Source organism: Carassius carassius, chromosome 38, assembly GCF_963082965.1.
Source record: "Carassius carassius chromosome 38, fCarCar2.1, whole genome shotgun sequence".
In the NCBI taxonomy this organism is placed as follows: domain Eukaryota; kingdom Metazoa; phylum Chordata; class Actinopteri; order Cypriniformes; family Cyprinidae; genus Carassius; species Carassius carassius.
Window position 1 is genome coordinate 19150675 of NC_081792.1, and position 26257 is coordinate 19176931.

At 37.5% G+C, this 26257-nt stretch overlaps 2 protein-coding genes across 4 annotated transcripts in view; both read left to right on the plus strand.

Annotated features, from left to right (window-relative positions):
* Positions 1-9595, plus strand: part of LOC132119493 (extracellular sulfatase Sulf-2-like) — a 29957-nt gene extending 20362 nt beyond the window's left edge. For all 3 annotated transcript variants that reach the window (XM_059529525.1, XM_059529523.1, XM_059529524.1), the window contains 19 exons: positions 358-597; positions 1673-1824; positions 2750-2919; positions 3716-3866; positions 4330-4505; positions 4597-4725; positions 4916-4981; positions 5228-5351; positions 5462-5660; positions 5842-6085; positions 6222-6318; positions 6425-6519; positions 6611-6670; positions 6800-6969; positions 7091-7233; positions 7345-7453; positions 7560-7593; positions 8155-8208; positions 8572-9595. In XM_059529525.1, the coding sequence (XP_059385508.1) occupies positions 358-597; positions 1673-1824; positions 2750-2919; positions 3716-3866; positions 4330-4505; positions 4597-4725; positions 4916-4981; positions 5228-5351; positions 5462-5660; positions 5842-6085; positions 6222-6318; positions 6425-6519; positions 6611-6670; positions 6800-6969; positions 7091-7233; positions 7345-7453; positions 7560-7593; positions 8155-8208; positions 8572-8602 (2444 nt within the window). In that variant the 3' untranslated portion in view covers positions 8603-9595. The remainder of the gene's footprint in view (positions 1-357; positions 598-1672; positions 1825-2749; positions 2920-3715; positions 3867-4329; positions 4506-4596; positions 4726-4915; positions 4982-5227; positions 5352-5461; positions 5661-5841; positions 6086-6221; positions 6319-6424; positions 6520-6610; positions 6671-6799; positions 6970-7090; positions 7234-7344; positions 7454-7559; positions 7594-8154; positions 8209-8571) is intronic.
* Positions 9596-10298: 703 nt separating this feature from the next.
* The window catches only part of LOC132119494 (rho GTPase-activating protein 39-like), a 38977-nt gene continuing 23018 nt past the window's right edge, over positions 10299-26257 (plus strand). Inside the window, exons 1-2 of the mRNA XM_059529526.1 lie at positions 10299-10478; positions 23112-23579. Coding sequence (XP_059385509.1) covers positions 10465-10478; positions 23112-23579 — 482 coding nt within the window. The 5' untranslated portion in view covers positions 10299-10464. The remainder of the gene's footprint in view (positions 10479-23111; positions 23580-26257) is intronic.

Consider the following 26257-nt stretch of genomic DNA (forward strand, 5'->3'; position numbering starts at 1 on the left):
TTTTTGTGTTTCTTGTGAGTATGTGCATACTGTGACATCATGTATGAGTTTATACGGAGTATGATTCACAATTCATTATCATATAATTTTATTATTTTCTTAGCAGAAGGGCATCTTACACATTCAGTCCAGTAACATTAGCCAACTACTGAGGTTCTCTGTGCCAAACATGTTTTTCTACTCGTTTTTTGGCACTTTAATCACTAAGGTGGCAACATAATGGCCTTGCTGCTGGTCTTTGTTCAGGCTTTTCATTCAAACCCTTTTAGGGAGGAAATTTATGGTCAAGCATCTGTTACTTAAAACAATCTGGATCTCTTTTTCGAATCTACATATATTCCCCGTTTTTCCCTAAAGGCTCAATGCAGGCCATGAACAAAACAAAGCGCATAATGATGCAGGGCGGCACTCACTTCTCCAATGCGTTTGCCACCACTCCAATGTGCTGCCCTTCTCGATCTTCCATCCTGACTGGGAAATATGTGCACAACCACCATACCTACACCAACAACGAGAACTGCTCATCACCATCCTGGCAAGCTCACCATGAACCGCACACTTTTGCTGTCCACCTCAACAATTCAGGCTACAGGACAGGTTAGTAGACAGCATGTATTTGTGTGCAGTATTTTTACAACACTAAGCTATGTTCACAAACTGCTTCCAGTTAAAGCAATGATCCTCAATTCTGACTTGCGAGATCCACTTTCCAGCAGGGTTTAGCTCCAACCCTAAATAAACAAACCTACCTATGATTTTTTAATTATCCTGAAGACATTTATTAGCAAACTCAGGTGTGTTTGATTAGGGTTAGAGCTAAACTCTGCTGGACAGTGGATCTCGCAAGCCAGATTTGAGGATCAAATTTAAAACCAAAAAATAACATTTGCTGGAATTTTACTCACCCTCAGGCCATCCAAGATGCAGATGAGTTTGTTTCTTCATCAGAGCAGATGTGGAGAACTTTAACATTACATCAGTTGCTCAGCATTGGATCACCTGTAGTGAATGGGTGCCATCAGAATAAAAGCCCAAACAGCTGATTAAAAATATCACAATAATACGAAAGTAATCCACATAATTTAGCTCCATCAAATATCTTGTCAAACAAAAAGGTGCGGCATTTTAATTTTAAACATTGCTTCTGACCAAAATACCATAATTCGTAATAACGCCTTCCCCAGTGAAAAATACCTATTTGCTTAGAAATGTTTTGCATTGTTTACACTTGTTATCACTGCTTGATCAGTGCATTTTTTTCTGATTCAGACAAGATGACATTTTCACTGGAGAAAGCTGTATTTTGGATATAGGACTCATATTTTAGCCAGAAGCAACAGTTTGAAGTTAAAAATGTCTTCATGGTAGATTAGTTTATTACAAAAACATAGCTTTTCATTTCACAAGATGTTTATTCAAATTAAGGAATTGAGGATGCTAATTGAGTCGACTGGATTACTTTGAGTGGATTGCTGTTTTTAGCAACTGTTTGAACTCTGACAGCACCCATTCATTACAGAGGATCCACTGGTGAGCAAGTGATGTAAAGTTTCTCCAATACTGTTCTGACTTGGTCTGAGGGTGAGCACATTCTCAGCAAATTAAAAGTTTTGGGTGAACTATTCCTGCCTGACATTTTTTTTTATCTCAAAATAAATGCTTTCTGTTACAGCCTTCTTTGGCAAGTACCTGAATGAGTACAATGGCTCTTATGTGCCTCCTGGTTGGAGAGAATGGGTTGCACTGGTGAAGAACTCTCGTTTCTACAACTACACACTGTGCCGGAACGGTATCCGAGAAAAGCATGGCACCAACTATCCAAAGGTTGTCTCCTGTCTATTTTCAAAGAGCATGACTGAACACAATATATATATATATATATATATATATATATATATATATATATATATATATATATTTTGCAGTAGAGTGTATTTACTTTCAGATCTGCTGAGATCATTCACAGTATTTACCCAACATATTTGGGGTTGCGCAATGTATTAGTACCATATTGGCAAACAATATTAGATATTTAAGATATTGGCTATGTTCTTGTTGTGTTTAAACACTGCTCTTTGGATCTTTCTATTCATCAAAGAATCCTGGAAAAAATATTTCCACAAAAATATTAAGCAGTATGCTTTCTATACTGATAATGTTAATAAATGTTCCCTTTCGAACAGTCTCTCCCGTTGTGTCACTGACACTTGGGGATATTCCTGTCTACTCTGATACTGAAGCCTGATTTGTTCATGTAGCTTCACGAACCAATGGTGCTTCAACACTCCACAAGGGGTGGAGCTGACCACTATATAAGTCGGCTCTTAGCACCATTAGATCAGAATTTTAATCCTTCATTGACTAAGATCATCTCCTCACTGACTCTGCAAGCAAGAAGCCTAAAAGAAGAAGTAAGAAGCTCAGCCTGCAGCTACACAAATGTCAACATATCAGGCTTCAGTATCAGAGTAAAGAAGAGTTTCCCCATAAGCATCAGCGATGCAAATCTCGTTTTCCTTGTCTCGGGGAACCGAGGTTACATTAGTAACATGGGCGTTTCTTGAACACCAGATCAACATGCTAGAATGATCATGTGACATTTCTGTATGATCATGTGACACTGAAGACTGGAGTAATGGCCATCACAGGAATAAATTGCATTTTAAAATGTATACAAATAAAAACTATAATATATATAAGTAAATTCACTTTTGTTAAGCATAAGAGACTAATGTTATTTATTTTGCAGGACTATCTCACTGATGTAATCACAAATGACAGCATCAACTACTTTCGTATGTCAAAGAAGATATACCCACACAGGCCTGTAATGATGGTCCTGAGCCACGCTGCCCCGCATGGGCCAGAGGATGCAGCTCCTCAGTACAGCAGCGCCTTCCTCAATGCATCTCAACACATGTAAAAATTTCTATTTCTCTTCACCTTTCTTTCCCTCACACACCTACTGAGAGAATTGTCAGACTGCATGAACAGCTTTACGTGGTCTCATAAATCTACATTTTTCAGTCTTTAAGCACTTCATCAAATATTCTTAAATATTCTCTGCCGTTTGAGATATGACCACCTACATAATGCTCACTGTATAGTTCTGTAGCCACTATTCTCATTTCGCAGTAGCTACTTTTAATGAACCAACTCCTATGACTTATTTGCTCTTGGTTTATTGCAGGAACACAGGTTTGATTATATATTCTCTGTACATTAACTGTTTCCGTAGCGCCTCCAGCTAATGCGTTTATTAGGCTATATAGGCTCAAGAGAGATATACAGTGCTATTAGTATAATATCATGATTTATTTGTTGCATCGGTGTTCATTCGTACATTCCATTAGAGGTATAATCTCCATGACTGGTGCATGTACTGTTATTTTTGTTTGATTTGTGGTTAGCGTTTCATTACTCTGCAATTCTCCTATATGTTGTTCTAAATTAGCATACACATTTTTTGAAACACATGCCCAATTACAAGTTTGCTGTTATTTTACTACCCATTTTTATGATAATTTTTAGCTTTGCATTGCAACTTTATGCAAGTCTATATTCACAAACAACAGTGCACACCAAAAGATGGCAAATTCCCTTTGGATATGATGTTAAGTTTTATTCCTGGACTGTAACGTGTATAAAACATTTGTAATATCTTCCAGTGGTACAGAAAACAGGTTTTAACAATTCTGAAAAATGTCCCACACAGAACCCCAAGTTACAACCATGCCCCAAATCCAGACAAGCACTGGATTCTGCGGTACACGGGAGCCATGAAGCCTGTGCACATGCAGTTCACCAATATGTTGCAGAGAAGGAGGCTGCAGACCCTGCTTTCAGTGGATGACAGCGTTGAGAAGGTCAGATCATGCTAACCTCACAATATAGCACATTAATTATATTTAATAGAAAAAATAGTTCCATTTCTTGTATTTGATTGGCAGTGTGGTGTTCTGAGAGTGCTGCCACTACTGGGATGTTTTTATCACTCCATCAGTCTGTCCATTATCAGCGCATATTTTTCAATAGTAGTGCAAATTCTATAGTTTTACATCATTACACTTGTAGCTGACTGCAAATGACTGAATGAGTGAATCATTTGAATAATTTGTTCAAAAACACTGATTTATTCAGGAACTAGAATTGATAGCTAGTCTTTTTGAGTGAGTCATTAAATTATCACAGGAATAGTGTTTTAGAATATATTAATTTAGAAAACAGTTATTTTAGTTTTTACAATAGTTTTTTAAATCAAATAAATGCATACTCAGAACTCACTTTTTCTTCTTTAAAAAAATCTGATCAACATTTTTTCCCCCACAGGTTTACAATATGTTGGTGGAAACCGGGGAGCTGGATAACACCTACATTATTTACATGTCTGATCATGGCTATCACATTGGTCAGTTTGGGTTGGTCAAGGGCAAATCGATGCCTTATGAATTTGACATTCGAATCCCCTTCTATCTGAGAGGGCCTAATGTGGATGCGGGTGCCATGTGAGTCGAATATGTTAAGCTCACAACTTTACTGAGAAATGCTAAAAATAACACATTGCTGATTATTTGTGTTCTTTGTGATCTCCTGCAGTAATACTCACATAGTCCTGAACATTGACCTTGCACCTTCCTTACTGGACATGGCCGGAGTGGATATTCCCTTGGACATGGATGGCAAGTCCATCCTCAAGCTGTTAGAAAAAGAAAGACCGGTCAACAGGTACTTATTGAATTGTGCTGGATAATGACACTATCGTCTTCTGATTTTATTTTTATATTTGATGCATGAACATCGACACTTATTGAAATGAGCTGAATCAACACTGAACTGACTTTAGCTGAATAACAGCGCTGTTGTCTTCTGTAGAGCAGCTTATAACTGAATTGAACTCGTCTTCATATTCTTTCAGTTTTACCAGGTTTCATTCCTACAAGAAGGCAAAAGTGTGGCGGGATTCGTTCCTGGTAGAGAGGGGGTGAGTACATTTGATCAGGCCAGATGAACCCATGCATTTTTAATTGAATGCCGTATCACAAACTCTTACACTATATCGCTCCAAAAAAGATTTTTAACCCCAGAAATTGATCAGACACGACTCCATTAGAGAGGGACCAGATGGCACACTGACATCGGACACATCTGCATGTTTTGAATAAGAGCTGTATCTAATTCTTTGTTGTTTTTGGGTGGCAACCTGATGTGATCTCTTTCTGATCTACAGGAAGCCTCTGCATAAGCTAGCAGATGGCAAAGAGGTGGAACAGAATGCGCTGCCAAAGTATCAGCGTGTCAGAGACCTGTGTCAAAGAGCTGAGTACCAGACGCCCTGTGAGCAACCAGGGCAGGTAAATATTCACTTTCAATTACCACTGCAAATTCACTTGATTATTTCCAGTGATTTCCCTGCTGTTCACCTGTCTAGTCCTTTCTAACTAACCACTCCTCCTCTGTGCAGAAATGGCAGTGTATTGAGGATCACACTGGCATGCCGAGGCTGTATAAGTGTAAAGGGATGGCGGGCCTCTATGCACCTCGTGCTTTGGGCCTGATGGCTGCCAACAGGGGACAGATCAATGGAGCTCGTTCCGCATCATATCACTGTGATTGTGAGCCCACTGTACCGGTCAAGAGGAGGAAGGCACTCACTAAAAAGAGTGAGATATTTTATTGTTTCACACTGTGCAAATGTCTCCCCCTAGTGGTTGATTATTTTCATAAAAAATATCCCAAAAAATATTGGTAGGATTACTGGTAAAATAATTACAATAATAATATATGTAAAAAAAATGTTTTTTTTTAGAAATTCTATAAGCAATATTTAAATGTTAATTCCAGAGTTGAAGACCAAGAAGAGTTTGCCACGTAATCGTTGGGCTCGCTCTGTCCCTTATCCCTTGGACTCAAATGTGTACACTCTGGACCTGGAGAAAGGCTACCAGCCCCTCAACCTAAACTCTAGCCTCATGCTAGGAAGAAAGCAGGCAGTGTATGAAGAAAATGTAGAATATAGCGGAATGGGACCCACTGACAACAACTTAAACCCGCTCACACCACCTGCTGCTCTTAAAGTCACCTACAGGTACAACTCAGACAGTCGGTTACTGAGAATGATAACACCTATCAGTGGAACTCTAATAACTTACTTTTTTGAAACCTGTGGTTTCTATGAATGAGATGGACAACTGAAAAAATAACATTCTTTTTTTTTTGCACAGATGCTCAATACTGATGAACGACACAGTCAGGTGTGATGGTGGATTATATAAATCTCTACAAGCATGGAAAGATCACAAACTACACATTGAGCATGAGGTAAGATTATAAAGTTGTTTCTTAGATGATATGAATAAAAACATTCAGCCATGTGAAAGGTTAATTCTTAGATTTTACTTTAAACCACTTTTTGCTCTTCAAATAGATTGAGACACTGCAGACCAAAATAAAGAACCTCAGAGAGGTCAAAATACATCTAAAGCAGGTTCGACCAAAACAGTGTGAATGCAACCAAAACATGTAAGCCTCCACTCTTACTTCATAAAAGTATTTTCATTTTCCATGCTTTCGTTTCACAAAATTGACATAATCATGTAACGTTTTCTTAAAGGTATCAATACGACAATAGGGCACGGTTCAAACTCAAATCAGGCCGGATGCATTCTGTCAAGTAGGTTTCATTCATCATTGGTCATAAACTGTAGGAAGACACCTTAACGCCTTATCACTAATGTTACAATCTAACATAGTTGACAGTTGATTACAGTTTATACTGAAGATATCTGCTCTTTTAAACTAGTAAAATGACCTCCAAAGATAAAAAACAATGGCCGATGAAAGAGCAGAAACACAGGAAGAAGCTCAGGAAGCTCCTGAAGCGCCTCCGTAATAATGACACTTGCAGCATGCCTGGCCTCACCTGCTTCACCCATGATAACCAGCACTGGCAGACCGCTCCCTTCTGGACAAGTACTGCATAGCATAGCGTTTCACAGTAGTTTTTTTATATTTCACACAAAAACTTATTAAATATGTTTGCTTAATTAAATAATGATGTAACTTCACTTATATTATCTTTTTGTGTTGTCAGTGGGGCCATTTTGTGCTTGCACCAGTGCCAACAATAACACTTACTGGTGTCTGAGGACTATCAATGAGACACACAACTTCCTGTTTTGTGAGTTTGCCACTGGCTTCCTAGAGTATTTTGACCTGAACACAGACCCTTATCAGGTAGGTCTTACAAAAGCATTTATAAAATCTTTTTTACACTTTTTTTTTTTTTATCGAAAAGTAATCATGGGGACCCCCGTCCTTTCCAATGTTGTTATTTGCTGTGTGCAGCTGATAAATGCCGTGAGCACAGTTGATCGTGATGCAGTGAATCACATGCACCAGCAGCTCATGAAACTGCGCAGCTGCAAAGGTCACAAAGAATGCAATCAGGAGACAGGTGAGTCATGCCAAGTGATGAATGTTTTGCCATTGATGTTGCATTTCAACATAATATCTATAAACATACAATCTGTTACCCAATGACACATCGTTATTTCTGTTAGGTGGTAAAGAAAGAAACTCTTTGTACGATTACAGGTATGGCTTCATTCCTGTTTTTAATGGCTAATTAAAAAATATTATTATTAATATGTGTTTGTGTATTCAACCGTTCTAAAGGGATAAGATGTAAGATTTTTAAAGAAAGTATGCATGTATTCAGCAAGTGAGCATTAAATTGATCAAAAGTGTCAGTAAAGTCAATTATAATGCTACGAAAGATTTCTGTTTCATAAATAAAATAAAGCACTTTCTATTCAGCAAAATATCATGATCTCTAAAAATAAATATTGAGCAGCTCAACAGTTTTTTTGCATTGATAAAATTAAGAAATGTCCCTTGAACAACAAATCACCATGTTAGAATGATTTCTGAAGGATCATATGACACGGCAGACTGGAGTAATTGCTGCTGAAAATTCATCTTTGCCATCACAGATATAAATTAATTGTATTAATATATTAAAATAGAACAGTTATTTTTAAATTGCAATAATATTTCATTAGTTTCTAGTTCATTTATATTGTCCATTTTTTTTTATCTTTGTTATATGTGTTTTTGCTGGCATGGGGTGCTGTGTGTGCGCTCCACATGCTTCAGGCCTCTTCATCGTCGAAAGAGGCCAAAAGTGAAGAAACCGTCCTCCAAATCAATGTAAGTTTTTTTTTTTTTTTTTTTACACACCTTCTGCTTACTATAATTGAGCCAGCCAGTTATCAGAATTAATCCTCAGTAGCCCTCTTCCCTCTGTCATACAGTGTATGTTCATACTGTCCCGCGCTGCATGAGCAGCTTTTCAATTCTCCTGACATTCCTTTAGATGCATACGTGATAACGAATCCTTCATTACTGATAAAAAAGTGTGTTAGAGTACAGAGTGGTACAGAGTGTCCCACTGCCATAATTACACATTGTCCTCATTATACTTAACATTCTTTTGCTTTATGATGTTCATATTCTGCTCAAACCTGAAGTTCTGATATCAGAACTAAGATTTGTTATTGTCTGTTTACTCAGGGGCCAAATTTGGGAAGGATGGGTAGGTTAGATCTGTCTCTACTATCCACTGTGAAGGATGCGCAGAGGTGAGGAATGTGAACCGATGAACTCCTGACCCGAGAAAAGCAAAGTAAACTCTGCCAATGTCCAGCTATAATGAAGTGTGGAATCAGATCTCATTTTCTCTCTCAGTGCAGTTCATTACCTTTTCAATTCACATTTGTTGATCCACATTTTTTGTGAACTTTTTAATGAAAAACTTCCATCATGGATTTTTTTTTTTTTTTTATCATAATGGACTTCTGGTGTGGATTTTTTTCTTAATGAACAAATCTATGTCCAATCAAGCACATAATATTTTGTGGCTAAGATCGATCACCTTCACTGCTCTTAAAAGAAAAGAAAGCTCACATGGCTCATCATAAAGATATGAACCTGTAATCAGTTTTTCAATAAACACACTACTTCTTTATCATTCCTGTAAGACTGTGGGACTCTGATAATGTGTTAAACACAGGGCTGGTGTGCTCTGACTTCTCTGCTGCTGTGGATATTGTAATATTACTCTCAAAGTGAAAATCCCAAGGAAACGTCATAGTACTTTACACATGCTGTGCTATAATGATGTTAATGTCAATGTGATTCTCTTTATGGAAATGTTGCTTTTTGAAACATGGTGCTTCTGTAAATTAACACTTGGAACTGAATGCTGCATAGTACAATATGTATTTGAATGTATGTGCAATTAATGTAAATATTAGAATATGTTTACCAGACTGAGCATACGAGAGTTTCTTTTCGTGAAAGGAGAGCACCCTCAGTTTAACAAATGTTTATGTTTATCTGAATGCACTAATTGATAACCAACTAAACAGTGTTTGAGTAATGTTGTGTTATTATAGTAATGCAATTTCAAATATATATGTAGTTGTCATCAGAAACCAATTCCTTCCTTTTTCCTGTTTTCCTTTGCCTTGAAATTTGGAAAACAATGAAGGTGTAGTATTTGGTGAATAAAGTGTTAAAACCCCATGTGTACTTTTTATATTCCCCATAGATTTTTTCTTCTTGGAAAAAAACACAAAAACTTAAAAACAACAACTTAAACAGAAATTAAGAAAAAATAACTAAAACCAGTCTAAAACTGTTTTGTACTGTTTAATGCTGCTATTTTCAGCAGTATTGTACATTTTCTGACTTATTTTTACTTATAAAGAGATTTCTGTGGGAGCAGGTCTCTATTTAAGTAGATTATAGGTGGATAGCCTATAATACCAAACAAAACCAAAACCAACTGGTCTTAGTTGGTTTATCTTAAAACAGGCAACTTAAACCTAAACCATCACACATAATATTGTGTATTTTCAGCAGTGTATAAACATTACTGAGGATATTTAAGTTTGTGCTCCTCGTTCACAGTATGTTGCCTAGTTCGCCAGCGGATGGCGCTTATTGAAAAACTCGATATAAATCCCTTCAGGCAATCAAACATATGAATCCAACTCCACCTGCAAGACCCTTGTAGTACAATTCACCACCAAAACATGGTGTTTGTTTTACTAAACTTTTTGGGTGTTACATTTGCTCAGTGTGCAGCATACCGGAGTGGCTTGTCTGTGTGTGTAGGGGGTGGAGAGAGAGAGAGAGAGAGAGAAAGAGAGAGAGAGAGAGAGAGAGAGAGAGAGAGAGAGAGAGAGAGAGAGAGAGAGAGAGAGAGAGAGTGAGAGAGAGTTGCCCACGTCGAGACACTCTCAGCAGCAGCACGAGCGCGGTCGGAAAGCCGAGCTTTCTGAACTCTGAACGCATCACGAAGCCCTCGCGCAGGACGTCCGACAGAACTAGGGGATACAGTTTTACTGTCTTTACCCTGTCCTTTTATACTTTTTGGTTTAACCGTACAATGTGAGGAGAATGGCCGGGACAAGGTAAACTTCAATCTTTTTTTGGTTGATAATGTAGCAAGTTTTGACACGAGGGATTAGCGCAGTGTCTCTTCGACGTTAGCCGCTCACCTAGTTAGTTTGAACTCTGTAAATGAATTACTTAACAGAAAACTTCAAATACTTAATTTGCTATATAAATCGCTGATAAGTCAGTATGACTGAAAATATGGAGATTGTGTGAATGAATTGATGATTTCCCCACGACTCACGAGGGTCTTGTGTGTTATTTTGGTCTGTTTGCTGTGTGTTATTAATCAGCAAGCATCACTGCTGGAGGCCAACTGTTTCGACCATATGTATTTGATTTGAATTGAACTGACTTCACTGTAAACATAGCTCGCTCACAGAAGCTCGCCGATCATTGGCTCTTTGGACGAGTATTTCTCTTACTGTAATCTCAGACTGATCTCATCTGATACTAGAAAAAGATAAACTACAGCGCTGTTCACTGACATTCAATAAAACAGGTTTCACTACTTGACCTGTCATTAGTTTTAAAATAGAAACCTTTCCGTTTTTGATTTAATCAGACCATATTTTTAGCCTTTTAAGGTATCACAACTATGTGCTTACTTTTGGTCAACATGTCAAGTATTTAAATAATTTAGGAAGTATTAAAGGCTTTTCATATTTCACTTGCTTTGAGTTCAATAACATCACACAGGCTCTGGTGAGCAATGATCTTTATAGACCATCATAAGAAATATGGAGAAAATAAATGGATTATTAGAAAATGTTACTAATTTAAGACAGTCCTTATGCTTTGAGTTCACTAATATCATACAGTCTCTGGTGACATCTATCATGTGTTTTATTAAATAGTTTAAGTTTATTGTGTTTATTTTTCTGTTACAACCATGATATTTACAATTTTGGTAAATATATATATATATATATATTCTATTAGGGTATTTTTTAGATAATGTCCATCATTGTCAGAGTAATCAGTGGCACATGACACCAGATGGCTACTCCCTTTGATAGACAAATAGTATGAAAAATATGTGTGTGGCATAATGGCTTATTCTTTCCAATCTGATGGTGTTGACCTGCATGTTTTGTGAAAAAAATGCAAGTTCAAACATGTTAATCAAAATAATTTCTTTGTAAATTATATGTTTTTATAATTTTGTGCCAGTACTCAAAAATCAGTGGTGTATGAGATAGTTGTACAGAGAATCTTGTCTAATTCACAAGTGTTGTATTCAGAAGTGCTTAATTTCAGCTGATGGTTACAGGAAACCACCCGAACCCTCTTTGATATCCCACAAAACCTTGACTGTGGTTAGAAGCATTGAAGTCACATAATGTAAGCTGGGGACACATGTTGTGTTTGCTGGTGCTGCTATGTCAGAAAAACACAGAGCATCTGCTTAGTGCAGGGTTACAGATGTACAAATTAATTAAATTCAAATGTAGACTATTTCTTCACCCTGAGCTTGATTATGACACAGATGCTGAAGTGTAAATAGATGAAAAGAGGTGGCTGAAAGACTCAGCTGTTTGATGTAAAACACTACCAAGTAGTGATGCACCGAAATGAAAATTCTTGGCCGAAACCGAAAACCGAAAAAGAGAAAACCAAGGCCGAAAACCGAAACCGAAACACCGAAAGAAATTATGCCAATTATTCCATTGCATTTATTGCTATGACCATGTACTAACTTTACTAAAATTAAGACATTGCAATTGCATAAATTAATATTAAAGTTTCAAAGATAATTACAATTACATAAATTATAAAAAACATAAAAATACATAATTACAAATTATGCAAATATTTATCAAGCACATTGCAACAATGCACAGTATAAAATAAAATTAAAACTAAAAATGTATCCCACTCATGTGAATATTAAATAGTAATGTACAGGCCTACAGAAAGGTTTTAAAATGAACTGTTCTCTCATAAAAACAAAGTGCATTTAGGTCAAGTGCATTTGAAATTGTTCTCTGTAGGACTAGAAAGTGCATTACTTCTCCAGTAGGCAAGACTGTTATCACTTCTGGGGATGGGGACTTCAGACAGATAACCATCTAGCTGTTGAGCAGTTGAGCTTGTCATCTGCCTGACATTTGAGAAATATTTGAGAGAGTGTATTTAAATAGGGCCAGGGCATAAATAAACATTTTTATCAAATTAAAGCAGAAATCTAGCAGAAAATCTAGCAGAAATATGGCTACAATCTGATATTATGTATGTATATGTATATATGTATATGTATATATGTATATGTATATATGTGTGTGTGTGTGTGTGTGTGTGTGTGTGTGTGTGTATGCATATATATATATATATATATATATATATATATATATATATATATAGGCTACTGTAAATAAAATGTCACATATATAGTAGCCTAAGAACTAGAACAATAGCCAATGTATTATTATTTGAGGCACTTTCTTGCAGAATTTCACTGAAAATATCAGACAACGAGGGTGAATGCCCAGAGACGAGTCTTTTTTTTTTTTGCGCTCTGATCTGTCTCCTGCGCTTGGCGCTTCTCCGTCTCCACGCGGGTTCTCCGCATCCAGCGCGGCCTGGATCATTTCTCGTGCGCGCTGCCTTATTTCCGCATCCAAGTAATGATCTTTATAACGCGGATCAAGCACATTCGCGATGAAGTGCAGAGGATCCGAAAAGATCTCAGTGAGACGTGTGCTAACAGACTCTATAAGACTACTTTTCTTTGTTTTCACTTCGTGGTCCGTCTCAATCTCTTTGTTAGGAGACGCTTTAGTGCTGCGAATAAAGGAATAAGAAGAGAGAGAATGTTCTCACTGGTGTGAAGTGAATGTCGCGGGGAGCTCGTGGTCTGCGCTATGCAGGTGCACGTGCAGGTCACGGTTTCTGTTTGCGTCAACATTTTTTTAGATAATGTCCATCATTGTCAGAGTAATCAGTGGCACATGACACCAGATGGCTACTCCCTTTGATAGACAAATAGTATGAAAAATATGTGTGTGGCATAATGGCTTATTCTTTCCAATCTGATGGTGTTGACCTGCATGTTTTGTGAAAAAAATGCAAGTTCAAACATGTTAATCAAAATAATTTCTTTGTAAATTATATGTTTTTATAATTTTGTGCCAGTACTCAAAAATCAGTGGTGTATGAGATAGTTGTACAGAGAATCTTGTCTAATTCACAAGTGTTGTATTCAGAAGTGCTTAATTTCAGCTGATGGTTACAGGAAACCACCCGAACCCTCTTTGATATCCCACAAAACCTTGACTGTGGTTAGAAGCATTGAAGTCACATAATGTAAGCTGGGGACACATGTTGTGTTTGCTGGTGCTGCTATGTCAGAAAAACACAGAGCATCTGCTTAGTGCAGGGTTACAGATGTACAAATTAATTAAATTCAAATGTAGACTATTTCTTCACCCTGAGCTTGATTATGACACAGATGCTGAAGTGTAAATAGATGAAAAGAGGTGGCTGAAAGACTCAGCTGTTTGATGTAAAACACTACCAAGTAGTGATGCACCGAAATGAAAATTCTTGGCCGAAACCGAAAACCGAAAAAGAGAAAACCAAGGCCGAAAACCGAAACCGAAACACCGAAAGAAATTATGCCAATTATTCCATTGCATTTATTGCTATGACCATGTACTAACTTTACTAAAATTAAGACATTGCAATTGCATAAATTAATATTAAAGTTTCAAAGATAATTACAATTACATAAATTATAAAAAACATAAAAATACATAATTACAAATTATGCAAATATTTATCAAGCACATTGCAACAATGCACAGTATAAAATAAAATTAAAACTAAAAATGTATCCCACTCATGTGAATATTAAATAGTAATGTACAGGCCTACAGAAAGGTTTTAAAATGAACTGTTCTCTCATAAAAACAAAGTGCATTTAGGTCAAGTGCATTTGAAATTGTTCTCTGTAGGACTAGAAAGTGCATTACTTCTCCAGTAGGCAAGACTGTTATCACTTCTGGGGATGGGGACTTCAGACAGATAACCATCTAGCTGTTGAGCAGTTGAGCTTGTCATCTGCCTGACATTTGAGAAATATTTGAGAGAGTGTATTTAAATAGGGCCAGGGCATAAATAAACATTTTTATCAAATTAAAGCAGAAATCTAGCAGAAAATCTAGCAGAAATATGGCTACAATCTGATATTATGTATGTATATGTATATATGTATATGTATATATGTATATGTATATATGTGTGTGTGTGTGTGTGTGTGTGTGTGTGTGTGTGTATGCATATATATATATATATATATATATATATATATATATATATATATATAGGCTACTGTAAATAAAATGTCACATATATAGTAGCCTAAGAACTAGAACAATAGCCAATGTATTATTATTTGAGGCACTTTCTTGCAGAATTTCACTGAAAATATCAGACAACGAGGGTGAATGCCCAGAGACGAGTCTTTTTTTTTTTTGCGCTCTGATCTGTCTCCTGCGCTTGGCGCTTCTCCGTCTCCACGCGGGTTCTCCGCATCCAGCGCGGCCTGGATCATTTCTCGTGCGCGCTGCCTTATTTCCGCATCCAAGTAATGATCTTTATAACGCGGATCAAGCACATTCGCGATGAAGTGCAGAGGATCCGAAAAGATCTCAGTGAGACGTGTGCTAACAGACTCTATAAGACTACTTTTCTTTGTTTTCACTTCGTGGTCCGTCTCAATCTCTTTGTTAGGAGACGCTTTAGTGCTGCGAATAAAGGAATAAGAAGAGAGAGAATGTTCTCACTGGTGTGAAGTGAATGTCGCGGGGAGCTCGTGGTCTGCGCTATGCAGGTGCACGTGCAGGTCACGGTTTCTGTTTGCGTCAACATCACAACATTTCGGCCGTGTTGTATCGGTGATAAAAGTCTTTCGGCCGAAAACCGAAAATGCTCTTTTGGGCCATTTTCGGCCGAAAATTTAAATATTGAAAAATTTTTATAAAAATTTTTAAATATTGATTTAAACTTTGTTTCTCTTTCCAAGTTCCCCGTTCAGAAGGTGAACATGGGCATGACATTGGACACTTGATGCTTTTGACATTACCGTGCCTCTATATGGCTGAAGTTTGAAGCTTGTGTAAAATGCTTCAGATGGTGTTGTATTTTTGCACTACTCTGATATACATCTAGGAACTCTAATATGATTAGAGACTGTTGATAGGAGTAAATTGGCACTTTTGTGGTCTGTTCCAGTTTTTCAGTTCCAGCTAGTGAGTGTAAATGTATGTTTTGACAAGCTGAGGTTTATCTTTGATCCAGAATGGGATCTCACAATAGGATTTTTTTCCCCGTTTGCATGTCTGGTACACAATAGTGTGCAGACAAAGGGAGGACGTAGCATTGTTACAGCAGTTTAGCCCCAGTGTTTTAACAAGTACCCAATGGCCTGTCTCCAGCGCTTTGCCTGCAGGGTGTGCTGCACGGGCCATTGATTTGCTTTTCTATTCCATTTTTTTTTTTTTTTTGTCAGATAAGGATGCTGTTCTTTTGTACTGTTGATATACTGTGAATCAGTGCATCACAAATAGTTTTGTGGTTTTTGTGGTAATACAGTGAGTGAATTTCAACTGCAATCTATGTCACAGTTCGGTTTTATTGCTCTGGCAAAGACATTGATAATGCATCAATATTGAAGGTGCAATTTTGAAAGGATGTGCACAAAAATGTTTTAAAAGATCACATCACTTGTTCACCAATGGATCCGCTGCAGTGAAAAGTTGTCTTCTGGATCAGAGTTCAGACAGCTGATAAAAAGCATCTCAATAATAAACAAGTAATCCACATGACTACGGTCCATCAGTTATCTTTGTGTGAATCGAAAAGCTGTGTGTGTAATAAATAAATCCATTGTTGTGACATTATTATGACTTCAAAACATCTATAATATTGCTTTCTCCAGTAAAAACCATCTTGCCTGAATCAGGAGAGAAATATGTGCAGATCGTTAAGAGAAAGTAAAATACATCTGATAATGACCCCACCTTAACATCTGAATTTGCACCATTAGTTTACTAATATGCAAAATTCAGGCTTGTATGCAGAAAGCATTATTATTTTTCTTGTCCTTACTTGGACCTCCATACTAACAACTCAATCAGTTGGGCATTCAGGGCTGCCATTCCCATCTCCTAGGAGCTTGCTTTGACAACATTGTCCTTTGAGGTGGTTAGGTGACCTCTGACCCTCCTCCCACCCAGTCCCCCTGCATTGCCGTCGAAACAGAGCAAATTTGATGCCTTGAATTTGATATTTTTAATCACTAGAGCAGATGGTAGAGTTTAACTTTTCTGTATGACACTTACCGGACCTGTTATGATAAAGTCATTGTGTACAGCAGGAATGGTCAGCTCAGGGAACAGTTAATCTCTTTTTATCTTACTGAATCTTTACAGTTGTCTCTGTATTTAAGAATGAGATGTTCATTCGAAAGTAGTATTAATACTGACGTTGACAGCTGGTTGTAGACAAGCGTGTATCTATTTGAGCGTGCATCTATGCTGCTAACTTCAGTGTGTCTTACCCCCTCACACATGTCCATTCATGTCTCACTGTTGCTGTCAGTGTGCTCGTTTGTCCTGAATAAGGCCTTTGGCGTCATGTGTGCATGCCTGCAATCAGTGGGCTTGTCAGATTTGTCCCCTCTAGAAAGAGGATTTATTGTTTTGCTAACACAGTTGCTGTTTGGGAGTTACAGACATCCTGCCTGGAGTATAAGTTTTCCGGCAGCAGTGTCCACTGAGACAGGGAGTAGTTCGCCAGCAGTGTGGACAAAAAAAAGCCATATAGCACCTACAGGCAGTGCATCATCCCCTTATCCTTACCCAAAGCCACACCCCCCCGCTAAGGCACAACTCATATTCTGATTGGCCATTAGTGCCGTGAGAGCTTTAATTGTAAAGGGGGTTGTTCCAAATGAATAGAGGCTGATGGTTGAGCTAACAATGCTCTCCATTGTCATGTGCCCATTATCCATTAGTAATGGGGGAATTGTCATGTATTGTCATGTATATGATACTGACTTAGTACAGTTTGGCTAGATGGTTTGATGCCCTCCTTCGCTGAAACGCAACACTTGAGTTCTGTCCGCTTTAGCTATGATCATCTCAGGAAAGGCAAGAGACATTAGCTACACGATTTCCACATTTACACTGCATGCATACATTTTTTATTTATTTTTTGTGCTTAATCATTATTTTGTCTTGTTTTTTTTGTTGTTTTTTTTTAAATAGATTAAGATACATAAATACATATATTCATACATAAATAAGCATTTAGAAAATATGCGAATTTTTTTTTCTCATACGACCATGTTTAGATATTTGTAATGGAAAACAAGTAAGAAAATTATATTTTTTTGCATAACTAAGGAGTGTTTTGGCATCTCGTGATCATAAAATAGAAATGTAGATGAGTCATACCTTTATCTGTGATCTGTATCTGTAACACCGCATCTCTTGACAAAGCTGTCAATGTTCAAAAGAGACTGTATCACTACATTACAAACTAGTTGTTTGGTTCTGATCATTACACGCTCTGTGGATGTTATAAAATTAGGTTGTCACTACCTGAATTTAAAAATTTTGACATTTGAAATATAACTTTTTTTTAATGTAAATTTGTAATGCAATTATCACTTCTGTAAATAATCAACCGGAGTGACATCTGTGTTTAGCTGCAGTGTGTACTTGACCATTGAAATCCACTCCGACAACAGACCATTTTATGAAATCCAAATACTATAATTTGGAATTAAATAAAACCTTAAATATGTCATATAAATCATTTAAATACATGCCATTACTTATTTTAAAATCTCAATAAGCAGCTTTACAGACAGCTGTCATAGGATTGTTTCTGTTGTTGTTTTTAACACTAGCTTAAATTGACAGCACATAAAAGACCACCTTAATATAATGCTGAGGTTCTGTTCTATAAGACTCTGACCATACCTAAGTGGCTGATGTAGCCTGTCCTGTTCTGTATGGTCTAACCATGTCTATTTAACATTATTATTCTCTTCTTTTTCTGGCTTTTTTGCCATTTATCAGAACCATTTCTGTAACCAATCTGTCAACAAAATGCCAGCTATATCAGTCCTGACAAGTTACCCCCTGAGATAAATGAAACCAGTATAGGTCTGTACAGCCAGGCAGAATAAAAGTGAAACAGACGGGAGCAGCTGTACCATGACCTCTGCTGATGCAGTCCTAAGTCTGCTCTTTAAGATGAGCCAAACCAGCCTGTGCCTTCATTCACTGCTGTATATCAACCACACAGCCCAGGAACTAAACCCTGTCTTCAGTAGCACGCGATAAATGAAGAATTTGCATGTAACAGAAGGGATTGAAGAATAGTATCCATCCATTTTCATCCACCTTACAGTACAGTTCGTGCGTCCAACTTTTCCTAGTATCACTTGAATAAGTTCTGTTACCTCACATAACCACAGAATTGCTCTGACAGGTGCAGCAGTTAGTTTTTTGTTTGAATGAACGTGTGCATGCTCTCCACTATTTCAAGGGCAGGGCAGTGTCCTTCCATGTGTGTTTTGTTTGTGGAACTACGGCTATTGTTTGCTTATGTGTGTGTGTTTGAGAGTAACAGCATGTTTTCTGTATTCAAATGCAACAAATATGCTAAATATAATAAGTTAAATTAGTTGTAGGCCATATGTTTGAAATAATTTAAGAGGTGAACATTGATTTAAGGTTAAAACAATTCGGAAGATTTAGTATATCAAACAATTATTTTTTTTTTTTAAAACCACACCTTGACTCATGTAGTTACGTAACTCCACCTGTCACACAATTTGCATGCCATTCCACCATACTGAATGGCATTACGTCACCTCAACCCCCTTTCACCTGTTATTCTAACGATGTTCTTTTTTTTTGTAAATAATCCTCACAGGAAGAGTTTATTTGAAGATAAAGTGTCTGTGTTTAGCACTTACAGCTAGCTAGAGTTCTAAAAAGGTTAAGTTAAAGACAGGTTGTTTTTTAAACACTTTGGCTTGGCGTGACCAATGCTTGTCAAGTGTCAAACTTAAAATAGCATGTTATTGTTTGGCCTGGCGTTCAACTTTGAATAAATGGCAGCTAAAAGACTTTGGCACAGGGAATTGTTAAATTTGTTGCATTATTTTCATACTTTAAGAATGGTCTTGGTTAGTCTAAATCAGAATTACCTAAGGTGGAATTTCAAAATTGAGCTCCTAGAAAAAGCACTGAATAAAAATGGCATTTGGCCTTGTTTTAGAACAATGGATTTAGTCCATAATGTTGTTTTTCAGTGTTTGGAGACCAGCCAGTTTACAGCTTTTTTTAAACAATGATTCGGGTTTTTAGCCTTCAGAAATTTTACAAATAATTTGTTTTATGTTTTAGGAAATAATTTGACATATTATTAGTCACTTTCTGAAAAATATTTGGCCATACAGAACTAGGCTTAACAACCACATTCTCTTGATGTCTATTTTTGGTGTGGTTAAGAGTTTAAGATTTAAGATTTTTTTTATTTGATACATTTATTACAGACAGGAAGGTAACGGAATACCTGCTTATTTGTGACACAAAATGATTTTTCATAATGTAACAATCATTAATTATTCTATTATTAATTCTAGAGTTTTGATTATATGTTGTGAGAAAATTTTTTTTAAAGGATGGATTTTTTTTTCTATGCATGTAAAAAAAAAACTCAGCTCTTTCAAATGTACTTGCGTATTTACCCAATAAATACCCCAATGAAACCACTCTACCACATGCCTGTCTGCTTTTTTTTACAGAGGTCTTAGTCAACCCTAATGCTTTCTTATGCAACTTTTCACATTCTTTCCTTTTTTTGTTTTGTACGCAAATACATGTACGCAAATCTGTTTTCTTGATAATATAATACCCAACATTTGAGTTTGATGAGGAGGAATTTAGTTATGAGGATTCTTCTGCAGAAACCTAAAGCCTCTCTAGATTGAGAAAAATGTGGGTGGAGTTCAGCACACAAAGGCCTCAAGTTTAACTGCCCTTAAACCACCCATAAAGCTCTTGATCTGGTAGTAGGAGTGTGCGATATGACTATTTTTAATTGTGGATGATAAAAATGTCTCCACTATCTGCTTTTGAAGAAATATCGTAGTATTGTGCTACAGTGCATCAGTTGCAGTTCTGGCGCCTCTATCTCAGTATACTGTACAACGCCACATGCATTCACATCAGTGTTAACTCAGTGGTAGAGTCACTCTCACAGGATACTGCACTTATTCGCAGTCACAAAAGTACATTATTTGCATCTGCTATTAAAGCCTTGCCAGTTAAATGTTTCATTCGCACGCTGGTCTGACATGCACTTTTTCTGAGCTCAGTGTACACCTGCACAAGGCTCAAATATTTAATGGTGTTAATGACGGTATAATGAAATGATTATTATATTTGAGACAGATGGTTTCTCAGCTTGTCTCTGTTGAGACTCAGTCAGGTCTGTTGCTTTGGTTTGCATTTCCCAGTTTACCTGGCTGGAACCAGCTATATCAGTCTCTCATGGCCTCTGTATATTTACATTTGTTTTGCTGCAATGGTATGATAATGATATATTAACAGATTTTGTACTTGCTGTTTTTTTTTCACATGTAAAAACCAGAGTGATAAAGAGAGTTGGATTGCTATTGTGTTACATTCAAAGCACCTTTGAACAGGTCCGCTGACTATTTCTGATCATGAGCCACAGCTTGGGTTGAAGCCCAGGGAACAAATGGACATATGGACATGACAACACAATAGGGCTGTCAAAATTGCTCAAAAATGACGTTCGAATATTCCCTCTAAAAAATACACGAATATTTGAACTATTCGAACATCTGGTTGTGCATGTTGTCAATGACACGCATTACGTCAATAACAGGCAAAAATAATACAAAGAGACATAACTACTTGTATATAGTCTATTTAAGTTTAAACATATATGACAACGTATTACCTACACAAAAACAAGGAAATCAACTAATGGCCAAGACTGCAGACCTCACGCTCTCTCACCCTCACGTTCTCTGCGCATAATGGTTTAAATGAACAAACCAATTTTTGTGCAAGCAATTTAAGGTCGCGACTGTTGTCCCAAATATAGCAGGCTTCATTCAGTGATTGAAACAAATATTATTAATATTAATTGAAGTTTTACAGCATATAGAACTGACATTGAATGCTCCGAGCGAGCTGTGCTGTGGTAAACATGGAACTTTTCCTTGACATGAAACGATAAATAATCAAACCTCGGATCCATTGCTTGATAGAAATCCCCGAAGCGTGCCCCATCCGCAATACTGATCGGTCTTTACTGATCATGTCCTTACAATTGAACGAAATTATTTTTTTTCGTTATGGCCTCTTGTGATGTTGCAGACAAAGTGCTTGCGGCGAGCGATGCAAAGTAACGTTAGGTGTCAAGACGTGACTGTTTAGCTGGAGTTCCACACATTATGCCATGCTCATTTGGGTGCACATTTTTGAGATGTGACCTCATGTTGCTAGTTGTCGAATGGTATGCTAACTGTATCTTAAATAGCTTTCATACAACAATCTCGCGGGTCAACAATTTTACCTCATTTTCCCTGCTACGGTCGAGTTGGGCTCTGCACTTGCTGTCATCTTCCATGAAGACGCGTCAACTTTCAGCAGTGATGCTGTGCCAGACAGTGCGACTCCTGTGAGGCTGTGACCTGTCCCTGAACCCTCAGGCGCGCTAGCGCGCCCACTCGCAAAGCAGACAACCACGCCTCTACTACCGCGGGCCTTTTTTTCCACATTTTTTTTTATTCGAATATTAATTTTCACCTTCGAAATTCGTTTTTTTAAAACTATTCGAATACATATTCGAATTTAGAATATTCGTTGACAGCCCTACAACACAAGCACACTGTTCACTGTCCGACCAGTGGTATAGAGGGCACGTGGCAAGAGAGAAGGAGCACACTTGTGGCGTGGAAGCTGGGCAAATGTTGACAAATGTTGACAAATGTTTTTTGTGACCAAAAATATTAATTGTAAATAATATATAAATGTACATGTTATGACATAAAAAATTGCATGTAATGCCTTTTTTCCTGCTTGTTTTGCAATCACATCTTTTATTATGCTGATGTTATAAACCGAGACAATGCACATCAAATTTTTTGTGGTAAAAAGACTTTCAAACAGTCCTCATCTCTGCCAAACACCAGCTTTGATGGCACTCTTGCTAAAAGCAGTTTCCAGATTGAAAATGACTGAGAAGTGTGAAGTAAAAGTACTTTTTTCCTTGGCTGTGTCTGCAGATAGGATTATGGGTGTGCTGAGCTAGCATTTCTGAGCATGCACTCTCACTCATGGCGAAACTCTCTGGGGCTTTGGCCTAATTCCCTTGATAACACATCCATCAGATTACAATTAAGAGATTGATCATGAAGCCTGGCCTGTAATTTATAACAGTGCAGCTGTGCCATTTTGTTGAGTTGATTTGATTTACTATGATTCCAATATATCATATTTTGTTTGGAGAACAATCAGGTTCAATATTATGACAAAAAGTACTAAAATTAAATGTGATTTAAATGGTGATAATGCTCTCTCTCTCCTCAGTGCTGATTGGGTGGAAATCCTTGAGCCCCGTTCACAAGAGCGCATGTACGTAAATCTGGCGACGGGAGAGTGTGGCTGGGACCCGCCCACCGATGTGCCCATCCGCCAGGCTGATGGAAACCAGTGGTGGGAGCTTTTTGACCCCCAGAGTGGCAGGTTTTACTACTACAACTCTGCTGGCCGCATGACTGTGTGGCATAGACCTCAGAGTGCAGATATCGTCCCTCTGTCTCAGCTCCAGGCCATGAAACGCAGCACTGCATCTGAGCGCAAGGCTGATGAGGGTACTAGGGAACGGCAACATGGGAATCAGTCCGCAGGGAGTCAAGATAGACGCACCCCTCTACCACCAATGGAGCCCTACACTAAAGAGCCAGAATGTGCAGGCAAAGAGCCTAAACAACAAGAAATGGACAACCGACAGAAACCAGACATCCACAGCATAGACAGCAGCAAAGACACACTCAGGTAGGCCTCTGGGCTCCCTCTGCATGTTATCTTGAGACTAGTTGTTATGGTTCCTCAGAAATAACTGGCCTTAACTAGAGACCAGTTTTCTTCAACAGCTGTAGTATCATTTTGATGTTCCATGACACTAAAGGAACCTTCTGGGTTTAGTAAAAGTTACAGTTAGCTGGCAGCATAAAAAAACGTAATTTTTTAAAAACATCCCTTTTTTGTAAAAAAAATTTTTTTGTTAGATTACTTATGTTAAATTCTTATGTTAATTCTTCTGTTAAGACTTGTATATTTTGTTTGATCTATAAAGTTGTTTAAATCATTTTTGCAGTTGTTGTAGAGTTTAGGCTTTTTGTTTTATTTTATTATTTTATTTTATTTATTTATTGTTATATTTTATCATGCCAGCAAAGTTGTATCATTGAAAAGTTTAAGCATTTATTTTACACTAAAATCATGTTAAATTAGAGGTGGGTGATCACAATTTTATATTGTGATCAGTCTTGAAGACGTCTGTCTACTTTCCAAGTGAGTCTTAGAGATCGTGATCTTTTCTGTTCTCATATTAATGTTAATACTATAGCAATGACTGCCTAGATGAAATAGATCTGTCATGACATGACAGTTACTCGCAATGAGAGTACGTGAGCGAGCGGAGCGTGGAGTGGAGTGGTGTGATTTTTTTATAATGGAGAGGATATTTTAAAAGTCGGAGCTTCATGGTATTCCCTCGCTCCAAGAGTGGTCCACCACTGCTCCATCACCAGTACAATTCATGCCAACGACTCAGCAAGAATTCACATGTTAAACATATTTACTTAGCTTGATAGAGAAGGATCACACAAATCTGAATAAATGTGAAGGCTATGATGACGGAAATAGGTAGTAGTTCTCAAGGAATTAGTTTGTTCCTTGTTCCCTATACTGAATATTTTCAGTTGAACGCATGATTTAAACAAGTACTACAACACTTATTTGCAAACAATCTATTAATAATCCATTCAAAAAAATTTAATGTTACAGTGCTACTTTATCTGTATTGGATTTCGAATGAGCAGAACTCAATCCGAAGGTAAAATAACTGACAAAAACTTACTATTATTTTTATCACAAAAATAAATTGCACAGCAAAAAGCAGCAATTATCCATTTTAATGCTGACAACCATGTGAGCTTGTCATGTGGTAGGAAAAAAGTTTGCACACTACTAGTGTTGTCACGGTACCAAAATTTCAGTATTCGGTACCGATACCAGTGAAAATCCACGGTTCTCGGTACCAATTTCGGTACCAAAGCAAAACACAAAAATATGCTAATTAAAAAAAAAATAACTTTTTATCACTAAAAATAAAACCAATGCCATTCTTTATACTTATTTACAATTGTGTTTAAAGTTCTTCTACAAGTATAATAATTATGAAAACCAGTAAACAAGTAAGTATTGTAATGAATGCATATTTGTCATTTATCTGAACTTAAGACTGGTGGTGATGCTTAAGATATTTTTGTTCATTGAGGGTTTCTGTAAAAAAAAAAAAATGGTAATAGATCTGTGACGAGTGGGGCGGGGCCGAGAGACGTGGGAACAGGAGCGAGGCCGGTGGAGTGATTGGGAAATGAGCAACACCTTCACAATCATCGGGAAGAAGGAGGCGGGAACCGGCGGACAATCAAATTAAACTTTAATGACAAAATAAAGACAAAACAGCACGTCAGCCCCTCACGGATGACTGACACGCACAAATAAAAACCAAATACAAAATAAAACCCAGGCCTGGTCCTCTCTCGTCCGTCACTCCGTCGTCGTCGCCGCTCCGGTTTTATATCCCTCCATCTCCTCCGTGGGACTCGAGACCGGTGGGTCGAGCAGGTGTCGCTCATTTCCAATCACTCCACCGGCCTCGCTCCTGTTCCCACGTCTCTCGGCCCCGGCCCACTCGTCACAAGATCATAATAATTATTATTAAAAGATAATAATACTACTAATTCTACTACCATACTAACAATATACCATGCACTATGGATTGATGAGCTGGGACGGTAATAGATGAGCGCCAGCCAATGAAATTGCCATTTGCGCCTTAGCTCCGCCCACTACCGGAGAAACCGGCATATGTTCTGCTTGTTCGAAAATATGAATAATTCTAAATGAACTCCATTATTTTGACAGGAGAAGACAACAAAGAATATAGTTTACATGTAGCATGTCGATTCAGAGTGGTAAGACTCTCGTTCTCTCTCTCTTTGCATGTGTGAGAAACAGAGCTATCAGCAAAGCGACGGCGAGTCGTGCTCCTTCACACAGAGTTTACAGTTCGGCAAATACCATTGACAGTAAAAGAGGCAAATACTGGTGTACTGTGCATCCATTGAGATGAATTGAAAAGAACAGATCGCTTGATGGAGTGAGAACTCCAATCTTATAATAGCCTCGAACACACACACACTGGTGAATAAAATCTAAGAATTTATTAGCCAATGGCTAACAATAGACATAATTTAGTCGCCCTGAGTAAAATTTATTCACATATGCGAGTGATTTACTCGCAGTGTAGAGGCTGTTTTGACGGTTTTCCGTGAATACCTTTAAATTGACACTGGTTTTACTCAAATGAAACGGTAGAATGCTTGTGAAGTGACTCAGAACAGTTCTGGTGATGTTGTTTGTGTATTTATGTCCTCATTATT